The 19,276-nt window shown below is 41.7% G+C and overlaps 1 protein-coding gene across 1 annotated transcript in view; it reads right to left on the bottom strand.

The window, feature by feature from the left end:
* Positions 1–19,276, bottom strand: part of dnah5 (dynein, axonemal, heavy chain 5) — a 531,647-nt gene that overhangs the window by 202,666 nt on the left and 309,705 nt on the right. The window contains exons 52-56 of the mRNA XM_078539077.1: positions 11,069–11,241; positions 9,327–9,457; positions 7,739–7,892; positions 3,077–3,344; positions 186–417 (exon numbers count right to left, since the gene is read on the bottom strand). Coding sequence (XP_078395203.1) covers positions 186–417; positions 3,077–3,344; positions 7,739–7,892; positions 9,327–9,457; positions 11,069–11,241 — 958 coding nt within the window. The remainder of the gene's footprint in view (positions 1–185; positions 418–3,076; positions 3,345–7,738; positions 7,893–9,326; positions 9,458–11,068; positions 11,242–19,276) is intronic.

Raw genomic sequence — 19,276 nt, 5'->3', positions numbered from 1 at the left:
GGGGTGGCGGAACCATTTTAGTTGGTCCTCCCTCGTTCCTTCTTTTTTCATCTAACCTCTGACAACTAACTGACAAATAATGCACCTAAAGGAAATTCAGGTGTAAAGGTCAGCTCAAACAGGAATATCTCATGGTACAAGTTAATTCATTTCTGTGAAGAAGTTTAAATGCACTAAATTCCTACCTGTTAGCTAAAGTTTGGACCTCAGAATGTTTCTCTTTGTAGATTGCTTTATATCCCTGAATGAAGGAGAGATAGGATTTTGGTGTCACGTGGGTAGATCGACGATATCTTTGGAAATAGTCCACACATTTCTCAGCCACTCCATCTTGGAAGGATCCCATGCACTGAACCACTTCTCTTTTTATCTCAATGGTGCAGTCAATTCCAAATGAAGATAAGAAATGGTCAGATACTATGAAAAAGCAATAAAAAGTTCCAATTTATTAAAACACAAATTGACTTCTCCTTGGATAATTCAGAAAGATAAACTAAGGCAATGCACTTTATAAGCTTTATCAATTTTTTACTGCAAAAAAGTTCCAGAATTGGCCCTTTCCACACTAGAGAAGTTAAATAGCCATTTTCCACTTTCTGCTCATGTTACTGTTGAGAAAGTAACATTTCTGTTTATGCATGCATGCATGACATGCCACTCATTGACCTCTGACTGCCAATGTCTATTTTAATGATTAGCTCAGTTGGCTGGATGGCTGGTTTGTGATGCAGAGTGACATCAACAGCACAGGTTCAACTCCCCCTACCAGCTGAGTTCATCCATGAAGGCCCTGCCTTCTCAACCTCGCCCTCACCTCAGAGGTGTGGTGACCCTCAGGTTAAACTCACCACCAGTCATCTCTCTCTGTTGACCGAGCAGCCTATGGTCCTCTGGGATTATGGCAACTTTCATTTCATTTTCATTTTCGATTAAGACTACCTACCTGCAGTGCACCAATGGACATTTGACTGTTGACCACCACATGTAAGCCAACTTAGAAAACTAAGTAAAAGCTGACCAACAACATTAAAAAAAAAAAATCTAAAAAGATGGCAAGTCAAGGTTAGCCCATATTATAGCTTATGACAATGAAACCAGTGGTTGCTCAGGTTTGTAACTTAAGCAGAGAGTACATGTCACTTGTTTAGGGGAAAAAATATTTTAAGTATATCAAAGCCTCAAGGGGAAATACAAACGTTCTCTATATTTTTGCATAAATATTGTGCTGCATCTTTTTGGGGGACAAGGGCATCCTCCCCCAGGAAACTTTGAATTTTTACATCAAAACTGTTTTTGGTTAATTTTAAGTAATTCCTTTAAATGTAATTCACTTTATAATGGACAGATTTTTTATCCAGTGATGGAAAAACAAAGTGACATTTGGATATTAAATAGACTAACAAGACTATAATTTATCCAGAAGGAAAAAAACAGTAAAAACTGGGAAATGAGAATACTGGTCCGAGCTAGTCTTGTATACTTTAAAATAGAACACCAGTAAAAACTGGGGAATAAGAGTACTGGTCTGAACTGTTTTTCCCTTCTGGCCAGAAGTAAGTCTCTCAACAATTACCTTGTTTGATTGTACTGGGCAGTGCCTAAGATGTTAAGACAACTGTATAAAAAAATGCATTAAAATGTGTTATGAAAGTACATACTGAGCTAATGATAAAGCATAACCTTGCTCTGTAATTAAATTACATTTTTCATTGTAGCAGCGTTCAATTGAATTGACTGAATTAAGCTCTTGACAGTACTGAAAGACTCTGGAGTAGACTGGTGGGATAGACGATTCATAAGAAATCTGTACATGTGACAAACAGCAACAGTGAGAGCAGCCAACGGGGAGTCAGAAACATGTGTAATTGGAAGAGGAGTTTGACAAGGGTGTTGTTTATCACTAGCCCTCTTCAATGTCTATGTAGAAGCAATGATTCAAGAAACATTTGAAGGCAGAATCTAGCATTTAAACTGGGGGAGAAATTATAACATTGGTTAGATTTGCAGATGACAAAGCAGTTGTTGCAAGCAGAGATGAATGATTACAAGAACCAGTTGATAGACTAGTAACACAGGTGTGAACTTTTAGACGAAAGTGAACATTGGCAAAACCAAAATGATGCATATCTCAAAATCATCAAGAAATATTCACATATCCATAGAAGGCAAAGAACTAGAACAGGTGCAAGAATTCAAGTATTTAGGAAGCATAATATCTGCAGGTGCAAGGCACAACAAATAAATAAGAACAAAGAAAGCGATGGGAAAGGACCTATTTGGTAAGAAGAGACAGCTGCTAACCAGAAAGCTCAATAAACAACTCAAGAAGTGACTTGTAACAAGCATGATTTGGAGTGTTGTTTTGCATGGATGAGAGACTTGATCCTTATGGAAAGAAGAGAACAATTTGCTAAACAGCTTTGGAATGTGGTTTGGAGGAGAATGGAAAGGATCAGTTGAACAGAACATGTAACAAATGATGAAATGCTGTTGAGGGTGAACAAACCACAAAATTTGCTGAACATAATTAGGAACAGATAGAGTCTGGGTGGGGCATATTATAAAAGGAAAGGAGCTTGTAAAATACATTGTGGAAGGAAGATTTCAAGGAAAAAAGGAGGGAAGAGCATATCAATGCTGGATGTCTTGGAAAATTGAAGGAAGTTATTGGAAAATGAAATGACTGGCACAGGGTAGAAAGATGACTGTGAGCCAAAGACCTGTCTTCAGGCAAAGCACACATAATGATGATGATGATGATTAGAGCAGCACATAGTGAGGAGAGTAAGCATAAAAGTGTAGACCGGAAAAATGAATTCCTTTAAATGCTGTTGAAGCCACAGTCCAAATTCCTGCTTGCATTAATTCATAGCAGGCATCATCACACTTAAAGCCTGCTTTAAAATAAATTAATCACCTTCAATTCTCTTCTTAAGCATCTCCATCAAAAAATTTCCTCTCCTGTTCTACATTGCTCACTTAATAGTTGCCTGGAGTAATCTTCCGAAATTTTAACCAAATAAAATTCTGGCAAAATATTAATTTTTTAGATCTGCTGCATTGTGCCCAGACTCACCAGCAATGAGAGCATCTTTGGGCCAACGACTGAACCAGTCCATGGTGCAGCCAGAAATGAGTGCTGGAAACTTCAGCGCTCGATTTCGGAATTTCTCTCCCACTGGTGAAAAACAGAGTACTACATGAAGATTCTGACGAACTCTACTCATAAAGTAGTCATACAGGTTTTCACTGGTTGGTGGCCTGCGAGGATATTCCTTCTTCATTACAGGCACTAGGTCACTAGTAACCTCATCCAATTCATCTCGAGCAAACAGATTAGAGACCTAAGATCAAAATAACAAATATAAAGCTAATATTAACACAATAACATCAAATGTTAATTAAGAAATAGGAACAGGAGTGGATCATATGGCTCCTCGAACTTGTTGTGCAATACAAGATCATGGCTGAGCTTTGACCTCAAATCCACTTCCTCACCCAATCCCCATGCCCCTTAATTTCCTTGGGCCAGGATTTTACAGTCGGCATGCAGGGGCAGGCCCGACATACTGGCACATAAAATGACACGCGATGATGTCGGGCTTTGAAGCGTTTGGAAGAAAATAAATACATGCAATAATGTAAACGCGATGTTTCGTTCGAAAAGGCCAAGCGGCCTTTATGTTTTTTAGGAAATCTCATCCACGAGCAGGATGACATTTCCTAAAGCTTTTACAAATTGAATAAAAACTTCTTTTGAAAAATAAAAACATGTCCCATCTCATGTAACACAGTCGGATGAGGGGAAAATATTTCATTAGATTTTTATTGCATGTATTTATTTTCTTCCAAACACTTCAAAGCTCCGTGCCTCAGGGATATTTAAGTGCTCTTTCGTGCGCATGCGCAAAAGAGCGCCGGACCTGACTCTCCATCCTCCCCCCGCCTACACAGGTAGCGAGCGCTACTGCTCGCATATCATGCTGGGCGGGCCTTAATTGGCCCGCCTGCGTAAAATGGCGGTGGGGAGCCGATCGCGTGTATGGCGGTCGGCTCCGCGACCATCCCCGCCCCCTCCCGCCGAGCCCACCCAAAGCAGGAAAAATTCAGGCCTTGGAGTTCAAAAATCTATTGATCTCAAGGGTAGAGAATTCCAAAGATTCACAACACTTTGAGTGAAGAAATTGCTCCTTGTCTCAGTGCTAAATGGCTGACACCTTACTCTGTGACACTACTCCCTATTTCTAAACTCTCCATCCAAGGGAAAAAAAACCTTTTAATGTCTACTCTGACAAGCCCACTCAGAATCTTATATGTTTTGATGCGATCACCTCTCATCCTTCTAAACACCAGAGTATAGGCCCAATCTACTCAATATCTCATAGAACAAGTCTCTCATCCTAGCAATCAATCTAATGAACCTTTTTCACTCCAAGGCAAATATATCCTTCCTTTGGTAAATGAAGACCAAAACTGCACACAGTACTTCAGGTATTGTCTCACCAAAGTAATGTATAATTGCAGTAAGACTCCCTTATACTTGTACTTCAAAGATTTGAAATAAAGGTTAGCATAAAATTTACCCCAATATAAAAGCAAAATACTGTGGTTGCTGGAAATCTGAAATAAAAATGGAAAAATGCTGAAAATAGTCAACAGGTCTGGCAGCATCTGTGGAGAGAACTTTTCAGGTTAATGACATCATCCAAATACAATTTGACTTCATCATTGCTTTCTATAGCTGCATGTTAACTATCTGTGTTTCATGTACAAAACCACCCAACACTCTCTGAACACCAACATTTAATAATTTCTCACTATTTAAAAATATTCTGCTTTTCCATCCTACCCACCAAAGTGAATTGCCTCTTATTTCGCCACATTATACTCCTCTTATCCACTCACTTAATCTAATTCCCTCTGAAGATTCTGTAGGCAAGTGGACCAGGGTGTCCCGGAGGGAACGATCCCTGCGGAATGCTGCTGGGGGTTGAAAGGAAGATGTGTTTGGTGGTGGCATCATGCTGGAGTTGGCGGAAATGGCAGAGGATTATCCCTTGAATGCGGAGGCTGGTGGCGTGATAAGTGAGGACAAGGGGGACCCTATCATGGTTCTGGGAGGGAGAGGAAGGTGTGAGGACGGATGCGCGGGAGATGAGCCGGACATGGTTGAGGGCCCTGTCAACACACCACCCTGCTCTCATGCCCACATGTCCGTCCTTGGCTTGCTGCAATGTTCCAGTGAAGCTCAACGCAAACTGGAGGAACAGCACCTCATCTTCCCACTCGGCACTTTACAACCTTTCGGACTGAATATTGAGTTCAACAACTTTAGATCATGAACTCTCTCCTCCATCACCACCCCCTTTCCGATCCCCCTTTTTCCAATAATTTATATATATTTTTCTTTTCCCACCTATTTCCATTATTTTTAAATGTATTTCCATCCATTGTTTTATCTCTACCTTTTAGGCTATTTCGATCCCTTCCCCCCAGCCCATCCCCACTAGGGCTATCTGTACCTTGCTCGTCCTGCTTTCTACCCTTCATGTCACCATTAGCACATATCTTAGCTAATATTACCACCGTCAACACCTCTTTGTCCTTTTGTCTATGACATCTTTTGGCAATCTCCACCTATCACTGGCCCTCTATCCAGCTCTATCTGTCCCACCCCCTCTTAAACCAGCTTATATTTTACCTCTTTTCTATTTTTCCTTAGTTCTGATGAAGAGTCATTTGGACTCGAAACGTTAACTGTATTCCTCTCCGCAGATGCTGTCAGACCTGCTGAGTTTTTTCAAGATAATTAAAGACCCTAATCGTCCAACCTTAAGGCTGGCGGGCAGGCCAGGAGCCCCAGTGGGTTTCTGATAATACATGAAACCTCATCCACTGTCAGGATGAGACTTCATGTCCGTTTTTAAAAACTTTAATAAAGTTTTTGTCCTTTTTATTAACATTTCCCATCTCGTGTGACATTGTCACATGAGGGGGACATATTAATAATTTTTATATTTTTCTATTTTTAATGTTTTTGACACTGTCAGTAATCTCCCTGAGACAGTGCTTAGTCTCAGGGAGCAGTGCACTCTTTCACACGCACATGCGAAAGAGTGAACTTTGACAGATGGGGAATCCCTCCGCCCCTTGCACAGTAAGTGCTATGCGCTTCCTGTCGGGCAGGCCACTGTGTGGGCCTTAATTGGCCCACCCACTCAAAATGGCAGTGGGCCCCGTTTCGGCGGCAGAGTTCGGCTAACCGCCCACCACCGAGCCGGTGGGGCCCGCCCGCTAACCGAGGGCAGAATTCTGCCCTTTGTCTGGTGTTTTGGTTAAGTCTATGGGTTGCTGTTGCCTTAATGGAAATTAGTTTGGGAATTTGTTAAAAGTTATGGTAGTAGTAATTTATAGCCATGTGTACATATATTTTAACCTGTGTAAATTAATAAAATGTTGCATTTAGTTGATGTAAAACCTTGAGAACTGATGGTCTGATTCCTGAATTTAGAGTCGCATCTCAAACATAACGCTTAAAATTATTGGTTATGACAGTTGTTTAAAGTTTCCCTCTGGGATTTTTAAATAACTACGCTTTACCAACTGCATCGGTCATAACAGCCTGTCCATTGGAAGGCACTAGTAGTACTTCAGTTGTTGAGCACCCATTTGGATTAGATGCTTTGGGTGTCTGATTCAAATATTAGAATTTTAGTTGTGTATGACCTTTTCCTGATTAGAGGGCTAGCTGTTGCCATCCAATATTGCAGTCCAAGTCTCACATAGCACATCTTAGACAAAAACTATGAGCTGGGATTGCCACTGAAATAGGGAAATAAGCTGATCTAGTATAAAGAGGTGAAGTGGGATAACTGAAATGATTTCACATTTGTTGATACTGAAGCATGCATTAATAGCTTTAGAATAGACAAATGTAGTTATGACAATTCTAAACATGATAGGATATGTAGCCTATACTGTGGGAAACTAGCTAAGCATACAAGTTGTAAAATTTAATGACTTTTACAGGCTGGAGAAACCACCGTTAGAGCGATAAGATAACAGACAGGGGGTTGATGTTAGACCTGAAATGCTAGCAAACCTCCAGGGCTAAAGCTGAGATGAAGGGAACATCTGGAGCTTGAATTGTCCAGATCATTAATTAGGTTTTGTGATGTATGTGTTAACATATTGAAGGTTATATCAAGCTGTATAGTGAAATATGATATCTAAAGGCTATAAATTGGTTACACGGACTTTGTATCAGAGAGAGACCCTGGAAACAACCAGGACACATCTCTCCCAGCATACGTTTGAATTAAAATCTTTACTGACTTGAAGCTGACAGACTCAGAGTGGCTGGTTTATTTTTTTAACACCGAGGTAAAGGTTAGCACATTTTCAGGCAGGGGCAGAAATCAGCTTCTCAACAGTAGCAGTCTGTGCAATAAAGCTGGAATCAGATTATCTGTCCCATTGTATGTAGAAGAGCAGCAGGTTCCCAATTTCATTTTGTTCTAGACACACCTGTGTACAAAGTATGCCTTTGTGACAAGAGTTAAATATCATGTCACATATCAGTTTTGAAATTAGAAGTTTTTGACCTGCACTGTGAGTGAATTACTTGCAGACTAGATACTAAAGAGCAATATTATGGTAAGTATATCATACTGTATTGTACAACAGTACCATACACTTTGTGTTTATTCCTTTATGGTCTAATGATCAATTAACTTACCTCTCCAGATGATAAAACATTGTTCATGTATTCAAGGAAAGACTCATCTTTGATCTCATTATCTGTAAAGATAAAGGTAGTTCCCTTGCCTTGATGACCTGCAGTTTTGTACAAAACCTTCAAATCTTCCATCAAGTTAGAGCTGTTGTATGATCTGAGAGAAGTTTGAAGGAAACAATTAGTTTATTTTAAAGGCAAACTACATTCTGAAAGATCTAAGTAATAAGCTAAAATAATCCCTCAATCACCAAAAGAATGCGCAATAGGATTATTAACAACATTGTATCTCCCTGTTTTCAGGGGTAAAATATTTCAGGTTAATATATGTTCCGCACAGAGGGATTTGTATAAAAATTACATACATATTAAAATTTTAAATTTGAAAACCTATTTGATGAAATTACCACTTAATATGAAGTTCCACTCAGCTATATTACCACTGGGTGAAGTGAGTTAAAATCCACCATTAAGTATAACTAGCAAGACAAAAAGGATAATGCTCTGTCCAAGTCCACAATAAACTCACTTTGCAGTTTTAAGACAGCAAAATCAGAACAGATTATAAAGCTGTTTGAATATTACAGTCTATTTTCAAAAATATTTTGTCCTGTTATGACACGGCAGATGATGTGCCAGGCAGATCAAATCCACAAGGAAAACTTGATCGCACGGTCATAACGATTTTGCAATTTGTATTTTATATCGTGATGCGCCCTGAATTCAGTAATAATAAGTCCACCAAGACTCAAGATTTTACAAAACTAAATTAAACATTTAAAAACAAAAGAAATGATTTCAAGCACATACATAGGTCTACAAATTACTATAATAACTCCTAAAATCCCTAATTAATCTGGCTTCCAGTTACACCCCCGTTAAGGCAACAGTAAAAATACAAATAAATTTTAAACAGATTCCAGCCATTTAACACGTAGAATTCAAAGTGGCTTTTCCCAGCTGCGGTTTCTGTAGACAGCAAGCTTGATGCACAACTACTGGAGGTTTTTCACACTTCTGGAGGGTCTTCCAATGCCTTCCCTAACACATAGCCTCCATTCTCCTTTGTACATGTTTCTCCCTTTTAATGTAAATCCCATTGTTTTCATATGTCTTTGGAACTTAACTTTTCTCATAATATAAATCATTGCATGGTGCGAATATTATCAGTAACCTTTGGGAAAAATAAACACACTGCTTGGCCTAGCTTCTCTGGCTAGGTGTAACTTCTTATCATCTCTTTGAAATTAAATCTACTCTGATTTATCTAAAAATGCAAATTCTCCTCACCTCGCATTCAAAAACTTCAGCCATGTTTACTCATTTAGTATTTTAAACCTAACTTCTTTTGATGAGTCAAAGTCTCCAGGCCAGCTGTTTCCAACTCAATTAAATCCTACACATACACAGAAACTATCTAAACCCCACTATTAACCTACTTTTACAATAAATCACAATAATATTATGAGAATTATTATATTTTCATGACAGTCCTCACTCATCATTGGTGCTTCATGACAGATTCTGTCCCTTTAAGGGGTAAATATCCAAATCAATGTTGTAAGGGCAATGAGAAATACTTGTAGCTTACCTTGTTAGTGTGATTTGGAATGTCTTGTATCCAGCAATGAAGGATGCCAGTTTAGTCAAACTTTGCTTGCCTGACCCACCTACACCAACGAGCAATACATTCCCACGAGGTGTGCGAATAATACGTGAAATCTAGTGATAAAATAAATAATTTACATAACTTTGTTTTATGAATGAGTTCAGCAACAACACATTTCTCCTGGAAAAGGGTAAATTTTGTGAGCTCTACTTTCTGTCTCAGAGGGTTGTTAAGATCTGGAATACACTATTTGAAAGAATGGTGGAAGCAGATTTCAAAAGAACTCTCAAAAGGAAATTGGGTATGTACATAAAGAAAGCTAATTTTCAGGATTATGGGAACAAAGCAGGGGTGTGGATCTAAATTGGGTAGCTCTTTCAAAAAGCCAGCACAGGCACAACAGGCTGAATGGCCTCCTTTCGTGCAGTAAGATTCTATGATTCTATGCATAGGGACAAGGATCAAAGAACTAATCACAGAGGTCAGCATGGGTGATTCCTGGTGCTCCCACTGTCAGGATCTCTTGTATTTATATGAGATCTTTTACATCCCTCTGAGACAGAGCTTTGGATTAACATCTTATTCAAATGGTGATACCTATGACAGTACAGCATTCCCTCAGTAGTGTACTGAAGTATCAGCCAAGACTATGCATTTAAGTCTCTGGATTAGGAATTGACCCCACAACCTATTGGCTCAGAGAAAAATTGTTACCACTGAGCAAAGATTGGAAACTGGAAACATGACAGTGATCTACTTTCATCAATACCAATCCAGCTCATATATTGAATTGCCTTTGCCTTTTGATTTGAACAATGACCTTATTGTACTTGATTTTGCTTGTGATAGTCACAAGCAGGTGGCAGTATCTCCTCCTGCTGATTTTCACAAAGAAAATTCGACAAAACATATTAAAGCAGTAGTTAGTTTGTTTTATTATACAGATGGCACTAAACAATAACAAGATCAAATTTTCAGTGCTCAAAGGATTTAAATAATTATAGCTTCAATAGTCTGGCTTTAATACTACTAAATATTTGAACATTTAAACACTGGGAAATAGGCTTTACACTGAAAATTGGCACAAAGCTTGTCACAAATTGGACCTTGGGCCACATCTATATAATACTGATGACCCGTGGAAACCAACTGGGCATTCAGATACAGCTAGCCAGTCAGGGTCCTGGAAAATTCCTCTAGTTCCAACGTAGTTGCATCTTGGAAGAAGCAAGTCGAATGGGAAGGGGCGTTACCATAGATTGGCAGTGGTCTGCAGCATTGTTGTGGGGGCCAGGAGTAGCACATTTGCTCCACCTGGTTCCACATTGAGGTAAGTAAACATTAACAAAATCTTTTCTTTGACATCCTCCAATGGCCCCTTTAAGGACTGCTGGTTAAGCCACCAGATATTTTGACATTGCCAGCAATCAGTTTGGCTGCAGCTGCTGTTGCAGGTTGGTTCTCCCACTGCATGAAATTTCCCCAAGTGCTTTCAATATCATCCTGATGAAGCCCAGAAAAGAGTGGGATAATGTCAGGATCTATGGAAACAAGGTATGAGACTAAGGACAGTGAAGTCAAAGTGGGAGTGGGATGGAGAATTAAAGTGCCAAACAACCAGAGTTTGATCCAAGCTGTCTGCCTCAAGTGCAGCATTTCAACTTTCTGTAGCGACCAACTGCCATTTTGGTAAACCTTAATTACTTGGTTCTAAATAATTTTACCTTCACTAAGTGAGTCATGGCATCCTTAAAAAATACCATGTCCAATCCTGCTCCTCGAATACTTTCATTATACTGCTGCAAAAACATATTCAGTCGATCCTTCAGGTGATCAAAACTTCCAATAGGCTCATATATCTTTGGCATATCAAAGTCAGTGTCCTCTGGTTCATCTCCTGAAGCAAAAGATTTAATTTTATGAATGTGCATACTTAAACTCATTTGCTCCTTTAATTGCCCAGATCAAGGTCTGACAGCTATATTAAGCTACTAAAACTCAGGATTCATAAAGGTTTGATGCTCATAATGCACCATGGCCTCCTAAAATCAATGGGAAAACAGTACTTCAATCCAAAGGTGCTCCCGCTCAGGGTTTCTGCTGCTGACCTCAGGACCTCTGCTGTGTTTGGAGACCACATAATTTTAAAAAAATAATTCACAGGATGTGAGTTTCGCTGGCTGAGCCAGCATTTATTGCCCATCCCTAGTTGCCCTTGAGAAGGGTGGTGGTGAGCTGCCTTCTTGAACTGCTGCATTCCATGTGGTGTAGGTACACCCACAGTGCTGTTAGAGAGGGAGTTCCAGGATTTTGACCCAGCGACAGTGAAGGAACAGCAATATATTTCCAAGTCAGGATGGTGAGTGACTTGGAGGGGAGCTTCTAGATGGTGGTGTTCCTATCTATCTGCTGCCCTTGTCCTTCTAGATGGTTGTGGTTGTGGGTTTGGAAGGTGCTGTAGAAGGAGCCTTGGTGAATTCCTGCAGTGCATCTTGTAGATGGTACACACTGCTGCTACTGTGTGTCAGTGGTGGAGGGAGTGAATGTTTGTGAATGTGGTGCCAATCAAGCGGTCTGCTTTATTCTAGATAGTGTCAAGTTTCTTGAGTGTTGTGGGAGCTGCACTCATCCAGGCAAGTGGGGAGTATTCCATCACACTCCTGACTTGCGCCTTGTAGATGGTGGACAGGCTTTGGGGAGTCAGGTGAGTTACTCATCGCACGATTCCCAGTCTCTGACCTGCTCTTGCAGCCACAGTGTTTATATGGATATATGAACTACTGCGCACTTGTGTCACTAAGGGTGCATTTAAATTTGAGGCATAGAATATAAGTGCAGGGAGCTGAAGCTAAAACTGTATAAATCCCTAGTTAATGCGCCCAGCGTGTATTAAATACAAATTTCCCATCAACTGCCCAATAATCCTTCTGCCAATTACTTCCATTGAAAGTGGCTAGCAAGCCCAGCATAGAGAAACAGAGAAAAATTATGTCACATGATGCCATGGATTTACTTGGCCTGGCGGAGGTCTCACCCAGCATTCGGAGAACTGGCATGGAACCCCTGTCAGTTCCATGGGGGAGGTCCAACAGTGTTAATCTGGCCAATTGTTGGGCCTTCACTGTGATTCAGGACCCTGATGGCTAAAGTCCCACCCACTGAGTGTGACCGGCCAATCAGAGACCAGCAGCTCTCCATCATGTCTGTGCTAGCTGAAAAAGAGCTATCCAGACTAATCCTACTTTCTAGCTCTTGGTCCATAGCCCTGCGGTGACACACTTCAAGTTTACATCCAAGTATTTTTTAAATACAATGAGGGTTTCTGTCTCTAACACTCTTTCAGGCTGTGAGTTCCAATCCCCCATCACCTGCTGGTGAACAAATTTCCCATCAACTGCTCGGTAATCCTTCTGTCAATTACTACATCCATGACCCAGATTATTGACCTCTCTACTAAAGGAAATCGATCTTTTCTATCCACTCTATCTAGGCCCCTCATAATTTTATACACCTCAATAAAATCTCCCCTCAGCCTCCTCTGTTCCAAAGAAAACAACATCAGCCAATCCAATTTTCCATCATAGCAAAAATTCTCCATTCCTGGCAACATCCTTGTAAATTTCCTCTCCACTCTCTTTAGTGCAATCACATCCCTTCTGTAATGTAGTGACCAAAACTCTAGCTGTGGCCTAATTAGAGATTTATACGGTTTTACAGTTTTAGCATCACCTCATTGGACTAACAGTCTATGTCTCAAATAATAAGGGAAAGTAGCCCATATGTCTTCTTACTCACCTTGAGCTGGATTTAATGCAGCCCATCGCAGCAGGATTCATGATGGCTGGGCCCTCATCAGTCTCGTGGCAGTGGCAAAACCTCCCCCATTATGTCAGAGGGCTGAAGGGGCTGACATGGGATTCTTGGCCGCCGATGGCAAGATGTCAATTAGGCTCAAAACAAAAACAGAATTACCTGGAAAAACTCAGCAGGTCTGGCAGCATCGGTGGAGAAGAAAAGAGCTGACGTTTCGGGTCTACATGACCCTTCAACAGAACTGAAGTATAGTTAGGAGAGAGGTGAAATATAAGCTGGTTTAAGGTGGGGGGCGGGGGGAGAGAGAAGTTGAGGGTGGAGTGGTTGTGGGGACAAGCAAGCAGTGATAGGAGCAGATAATCAAAAGATGTCACAGACGAAAGGATCAAAGAGGTGTTGAAGGTGGTGATATTATCTAAGAAAAGTGCTAATTAAGAATGGATGGCAGGATACTCAAGGTACAGCTCTAGCGGGGGTGGGGTGGAAAGACTAACAAGGTATTAGTTGTAGATTTAAAAATAATGGAAATAGGTGGGAAAAGAAGAATCTATATAAATTATTGGAAAAAAAAGGGAGGGGGAAGAAACGGGGTGGGGATGGGGGGAGGGGAAGTTTAAGATCTAAAGTTGTTGAATTCAATATTCAGCCCGGAAGGCTGTAAAGTGCCTAGTTGGAAGATGAGGTGCTGTTCCTCCAGTTTGCGTTGGGCTTCACTGGAACAGTGCAGCAAGCCAAGGACAGACATGTGGGCAAGAGAGCAGGGTGGAGTGTTAAAATGGCAAGCGACAGGGAGGTTTGGGTCTTTCTTGTGGACAGTGAAGCCCAACGCAAACTGGAGGAACAGCACCTCATCTTCCGACTAGGCACTTTACAGCCTTCCAGGCTGAATATTGAATTCAACAACTTTAGATCTTAAACTCCCCCTCCCCCCATCCCCACCCCGTTTCTTCCCCCTCCCTTTTTTTTTCCCAATAATTTACATAGATTCTTCTTTTCCCACCTATTTCCATTATTTTTAAATCTACAACTAATACCTTGTTAGTCTTTCCACCCCACCCCCGCTAGAGCTGTACCTTGAGTATCCTGCCATCCATTCTTAATTAGCACTTTTCTTAGACAATATCACCACCTTCAACACCTCTTTGATCCTTTTATCTGTGACATCTTTTGATTATCTGCTCCTATCACTGCTTGCTTGTCCCCACAACCACCCCACCCTCAACTTCTCTCTCCCCCCGCCCCCCACCTTAAACCAGCTTATATTTCACCTCTCTCCTAACTATACTCAGTTCTGTTGAAGGGTCATGTGGACCCGAAACATCAGCTCTTTTCTTCTCCACCGATGCTGCCAGACCTGCTGAGTTTTTCCAGGTAATCCTGTTTTTGTATTGGATTTCCAGCATCCGCAGTAGCTTTTTGTTTTTATCTCTGTGTCAATTAGGCTCACAGATGAGCCAACTGACATCCATCATCCCTGATTCCATCTCAATTCAGTGGTGGCTCAGGGGTTAAATGGGAGCTACATAGCTTTCCTATGTACCTGATCAAGAGACCTGGCATTGGAAGGGGGAAGATGCTGAAAGCTATTCCCCTCCCTGTCCTTGTCTCTGACCCCCTGCTCTCCTCTCTCCCGTGACCCCTACCGCATGATCCCCATCCAGGCCTCATTCGCCTTTGGCCTGGTGTCCTGGCAATCCTTGGCCTCTTGTGCATGTATTGCTGGCAGCTACCACTGCTCCTGGTGGCACTGATATGCAATGGATAGCTGCCACCTTCTGATTGGCCGGTATCTCTCAGCAGGCAAGACTTTAGCCATTAGGGTCCTGAATCACAGGGAAGGCCCAACAATTGGCCGCTTAAGTGCCTGAATACCATTAGGCATCCCCCGTGGAACTGACGGGGGTTCCCCACCAATTCTCCAACTGGTGGGCAAGTGCCCCACCGGGCCGACTAAATCCAGCCCCTTATTTCTCTGTCACACTTGCTTCAGGAATTTGTGGACATGCGGATCTCTTTGTTCCTCTACACTTCTTAGTACCTACAGTTTATTGCGTGTTCCCTTGCCTCGTTTCCCCTCCTCAAGATCATGACCTCACACTTCTCCAGACTGAATTCCATTTACAGCCTTTCTTTCCACCTGCCCACTCTATTGATATCATTCTGTAGGTGACTACTTTCTTCCCATTATCAACTGCACAGCCATTTTTTTTTAAATCATATGGAACAAGTGCCATCACCCCCTACACCTCAACCCCCTCCTACGGCACCTTCCCATGCAACCGCAGAAGGTGCAACACCTGCCCCTTTACTTCCCCCCTCCTCAACGTCCAAGGGCCCAAACACTCCTTTCAAGTGAAGCAGCATTTCACTTGCACTTCCCTCAATTTAGTCTATTCCATTCGCTGCTCCCAACGCGGTCTCCTCTACATTGGAGAGACCAAATGCAGACTGGGTGACCGCTTTGCGGAACACCTCCGGTCTGTCCGCAAGCATCACCCAGACCTCCCTGTCGCTTGCCATTTCAACACACCACCCTGCTCTCATGCCCACATGTCCGTCCTTGGCCTGCTGCAATGTTCCAGTGAAGCTCAACATCAACTGGAGGAACAGCACCTCATCTTCCGACTAGGCACTTTACAGCCTTCCGGACCTATTATTGAGTTCAACAACTTTAGATCATGAACTCTCTCCTCCATCACCACCCCCTTTCAGATCCCCCTTTTTCCAATAATTTATAATTTTTAATATTTTTTTAATATATATTTTTCTTTTCCCACCTATTTCCACTATTTTAAAATGTATTTCCATCCATTGTTTTATCTCTGCCTTTTAGCCTATTTTGATCCCTTCCCCCCACCCCACTCCCCACCCCTACTAGGGCTATCTGTCACTTGCTTGCCCTGCTTTCTACCCTTAATGTCATCATTAGCGCATTCCTCAGCTAATATCACCACCGTCAACACCTCTTTGTCCTTTTGTCTATGACATCTTTGGCAGTCTCTTCTTTGACTCCACCTACCACTGGCCCTCTATCCAGCTCTACCTGTCCCACCCCCCTTCAACCAGCTTATATTCCAGCTCATTTCTATATTTCTTCATTCTGATGAAGAGTCATACAGACTCGAAATATTAACTGTATTCCTCTCCGCAGATGCTGTCAGACTTGCTGAGTTTTTCTAGGTATTTTTGTTTTTGTTTCAGGTTTCCAGCATCCACAGTATTTTGCTTTTATGAAAAACATGGGACCTGGTACTGAGCCCTGAAAATCCCTGGAAACAGCCTTCCAGTCCCATAAACATCCATCGACCATTCCTACTTGCTTCCTGACGCTGAGTCAATTTTGGATCCAACTAGCCTCTTGCCCTTGGATCCCATAGGCTCTTATTTTTTTGACCAGTCTGCTATGTAAGGCCTTGCTAAAATCCATGCACACTAAATAAAACACCTCAAACACATCATTAACTCTCCTTGTTACTATCTCAAAAAATTCAATCAAGTTAATCAGATATGAGCTTCCCTTAACAAATCCATGCTAACTGTTTTATATTAATCCATGTCTTTCTAAATGACAATTTATGCTGCACCTATGATTTTTTTCCAATAATTTGCCCACCATCTAGGTTAGGCAAGCTGGCCTGTCATTATGCAGTCTGACCCTTTTCCCCCTTTTAAACAATGGTATAACAGTAGCAGTCCTCCAGTACAAAGCCTCTAGCAAGAGAGAAATAGGAAATTATGGTTAGAATCCCTGTTATTTCCTCCCTTGCTCATTCTAGCAGCTGGGATACATTTCAACCAGACCTGGCGATTTTGTGAAGACAGACACAAAATATTCATAAAGAATCATGCCTACGTCTTCTGCATCTACATTCAAGTTATCTTCTGTGTTTCTAGTTGGCTCAATCTTTCTTTCGCTTTGTTCTTGCTCTTTATGTATTAATAAAATATCTTTAGCTTCCCCTTGACTTTACACGCCAAAGTTATTTTGTGACCTCTTTTTGCTTTCCTAATTTCCTTTTTAATTTGACCCCTGCATTTTCTATTCTCTTTTAGGTTTTCTGTAGTATCGAGATTTCGCTGTTTGCCTTTTCATACTCTGTATGCATTTTGACATCCAGGGGAGTCTAGATTTGTGAATCTGACACCTTTTCTTTGTAGAAGCCCTCTCTATTTCCTCTCTGAATAGTTCCCACTACACTGACACTGCATTACCTACAAGGACCTGTTTCCAGTCAATTTTGCCAAATCACATCTCAGTTTAGTAAAATTAGCCTTTCCCCAAATTTATAACTTTTGCTTGTGGTCCATTTTTGTCCTTTCGCATAAATACACTAAATCTAACTGAATTATGACCACTACCATCAAAACTTTCTCCCATTGATGTCCCTTCCACCTACCCAGCTTGGTTTCCTCAAACTAAATCCAGAAGTAATTCACCTTTTATTGTGCTTGCTATGTACTGGCAGGAGGTACCGCAGAGGCGATCTGACATGTAGAAGGTTGTCCGAGCCCTTCAAAAAGATAATTTTGCCCATTGGCCTCCTTGATTCTGAAAAATATTTTTTGGAAACCTGGGCCAGGATTTTCTGGCCCCAGCACAGCCGGCTCCCTGCAGCAGATGCGGTGATCCATTTAAATAGAATTCAACAGGACCAGAAGATGGAGGGACCCGACAATCCTGGCCCTTGTGTTTTTGAAAAAAACCTTTGTGGATACCTCCACCAACCAGATGCTGGGATTCCTTGAGGTCCTGAGACATAGAAAATTATCTGCTCTGACACCTGGGCCCATAGCACTCAAGCCTTGCTTAGAGTTAAGGCAGAAGTATAATGGAACAGATGCAGCTTTTCAGGGTCTTTTTCGTTCATGTAAATTGCACTTTTCAGTTGCTGTATATATGGCCATGATTTTCCCATTGGTGAGCGGGGGGTCGGGGGGGGGGGGGTAGTGTGGGACCCGCTCGCCGATGTGTAAAAAGACGTGCGGTGATGTCGGGCAGAACTCCCGACATCACTGCGCCCCATTTAAATTTTCAGGTAGGCAGGGGCTCAGCAAAATCAGCTGTGCGTCCACCGACCTATCAATGGCCAATTGAGGCCATTGACAGAGTCCTTAAAGTAATTAATGGATCTGCCCGTCCAACCTTAAGGTTGGCGGGCAGGCCAGGAACCCTGGCGGGCATTAGAAAAAGCATGAAACTTCATCCACGGGCAGGATAAGGTTTCATGTAGGTTTTTAAAAATGTAATTAAAGTGTTTTTAAAAGTTATGGACATGTCCCAATTCATGTGACAGTGTCATATCAGGGGACATGCCAGGGAATTTTTTTTTCTCTATTTTTAATATTTTTTAATATACAGCCAATCTACCTGAGGCAGCACTTTGCCTCAGTGAGATGAGTGTGCTTTTTTGTGCACATGCGCGAAAGATCGCACTCTCGGCTCAGGGAATCCCTCTCCCCACCCACACAGGGAGCGCATAGCACTTCCGTGCAGACATCACGCTGGGCCAGCCTTAATTGGCCCGCCCACATAAAATGGCGGCTGACTCCCAATCGGGGGCACCAGTCAGAGGCGTGCCTCCACGCGCCCGCTCTTCAACTTCCCCCCCCGACAGGGGGAAAATTCTGCCCTATGTTTTTCAATCATGCTGTTTAGAAAATATTTGCAAAAGTAAATACACGTTACCAGGATAAAACAGGTTTGGTTCCTTCTTATGCTAGATGATATTGAGGTCCTGGATAAGGTTCAGAGGACTAGAATGATACCTGGCTTATAAGCATTAGAGTTAGTTACCATGATAGACTTAGAGACCTGGGTGTTTTTACTCTGCAAAGTATAGACTTCAAGGAAATGTAATGAAGTTTTTTAAAATAATGACAAGATTAGATTTGGTCCGGTTGACTAGGCTATTTCAGTTAGGTAGGTTAGGGAGGGCCTGGGGCATAAATATAAGTTATGTGAGTATAGATTAGGTGTCAGGAGGTATTTTCAAATGAAGTCATCAATCTACGGCACAATTTGTTGGCTCATGTAGTGAGTGCCAATTCACTGCAAACATTCATAAAGGAGCTGGCTGTGTTGCTGAGTATAGTCAACACAAATATCTATAGTTACATGA

This window comes from Cetorhinus maximus, chromosome 3 (assembly GCF_964194155.1).
Source record: "Cetorhinus maximus chromosome 3, sCetMax3.hap1.1, whole genome shotgun sequence".
Taxonomy (NCBI): Eukaryota; Metazoa; Chordata; class Chondrichthyes; order Lamniformes; family Cetorhinidae; genus Cetorhinus; species Cetorhinus maximus.
The sequence above is the reverse complement of the archived record's forward strand: the minus strand, read 5'-3'. Positions and strand labels throughout refer to the sequence as shown.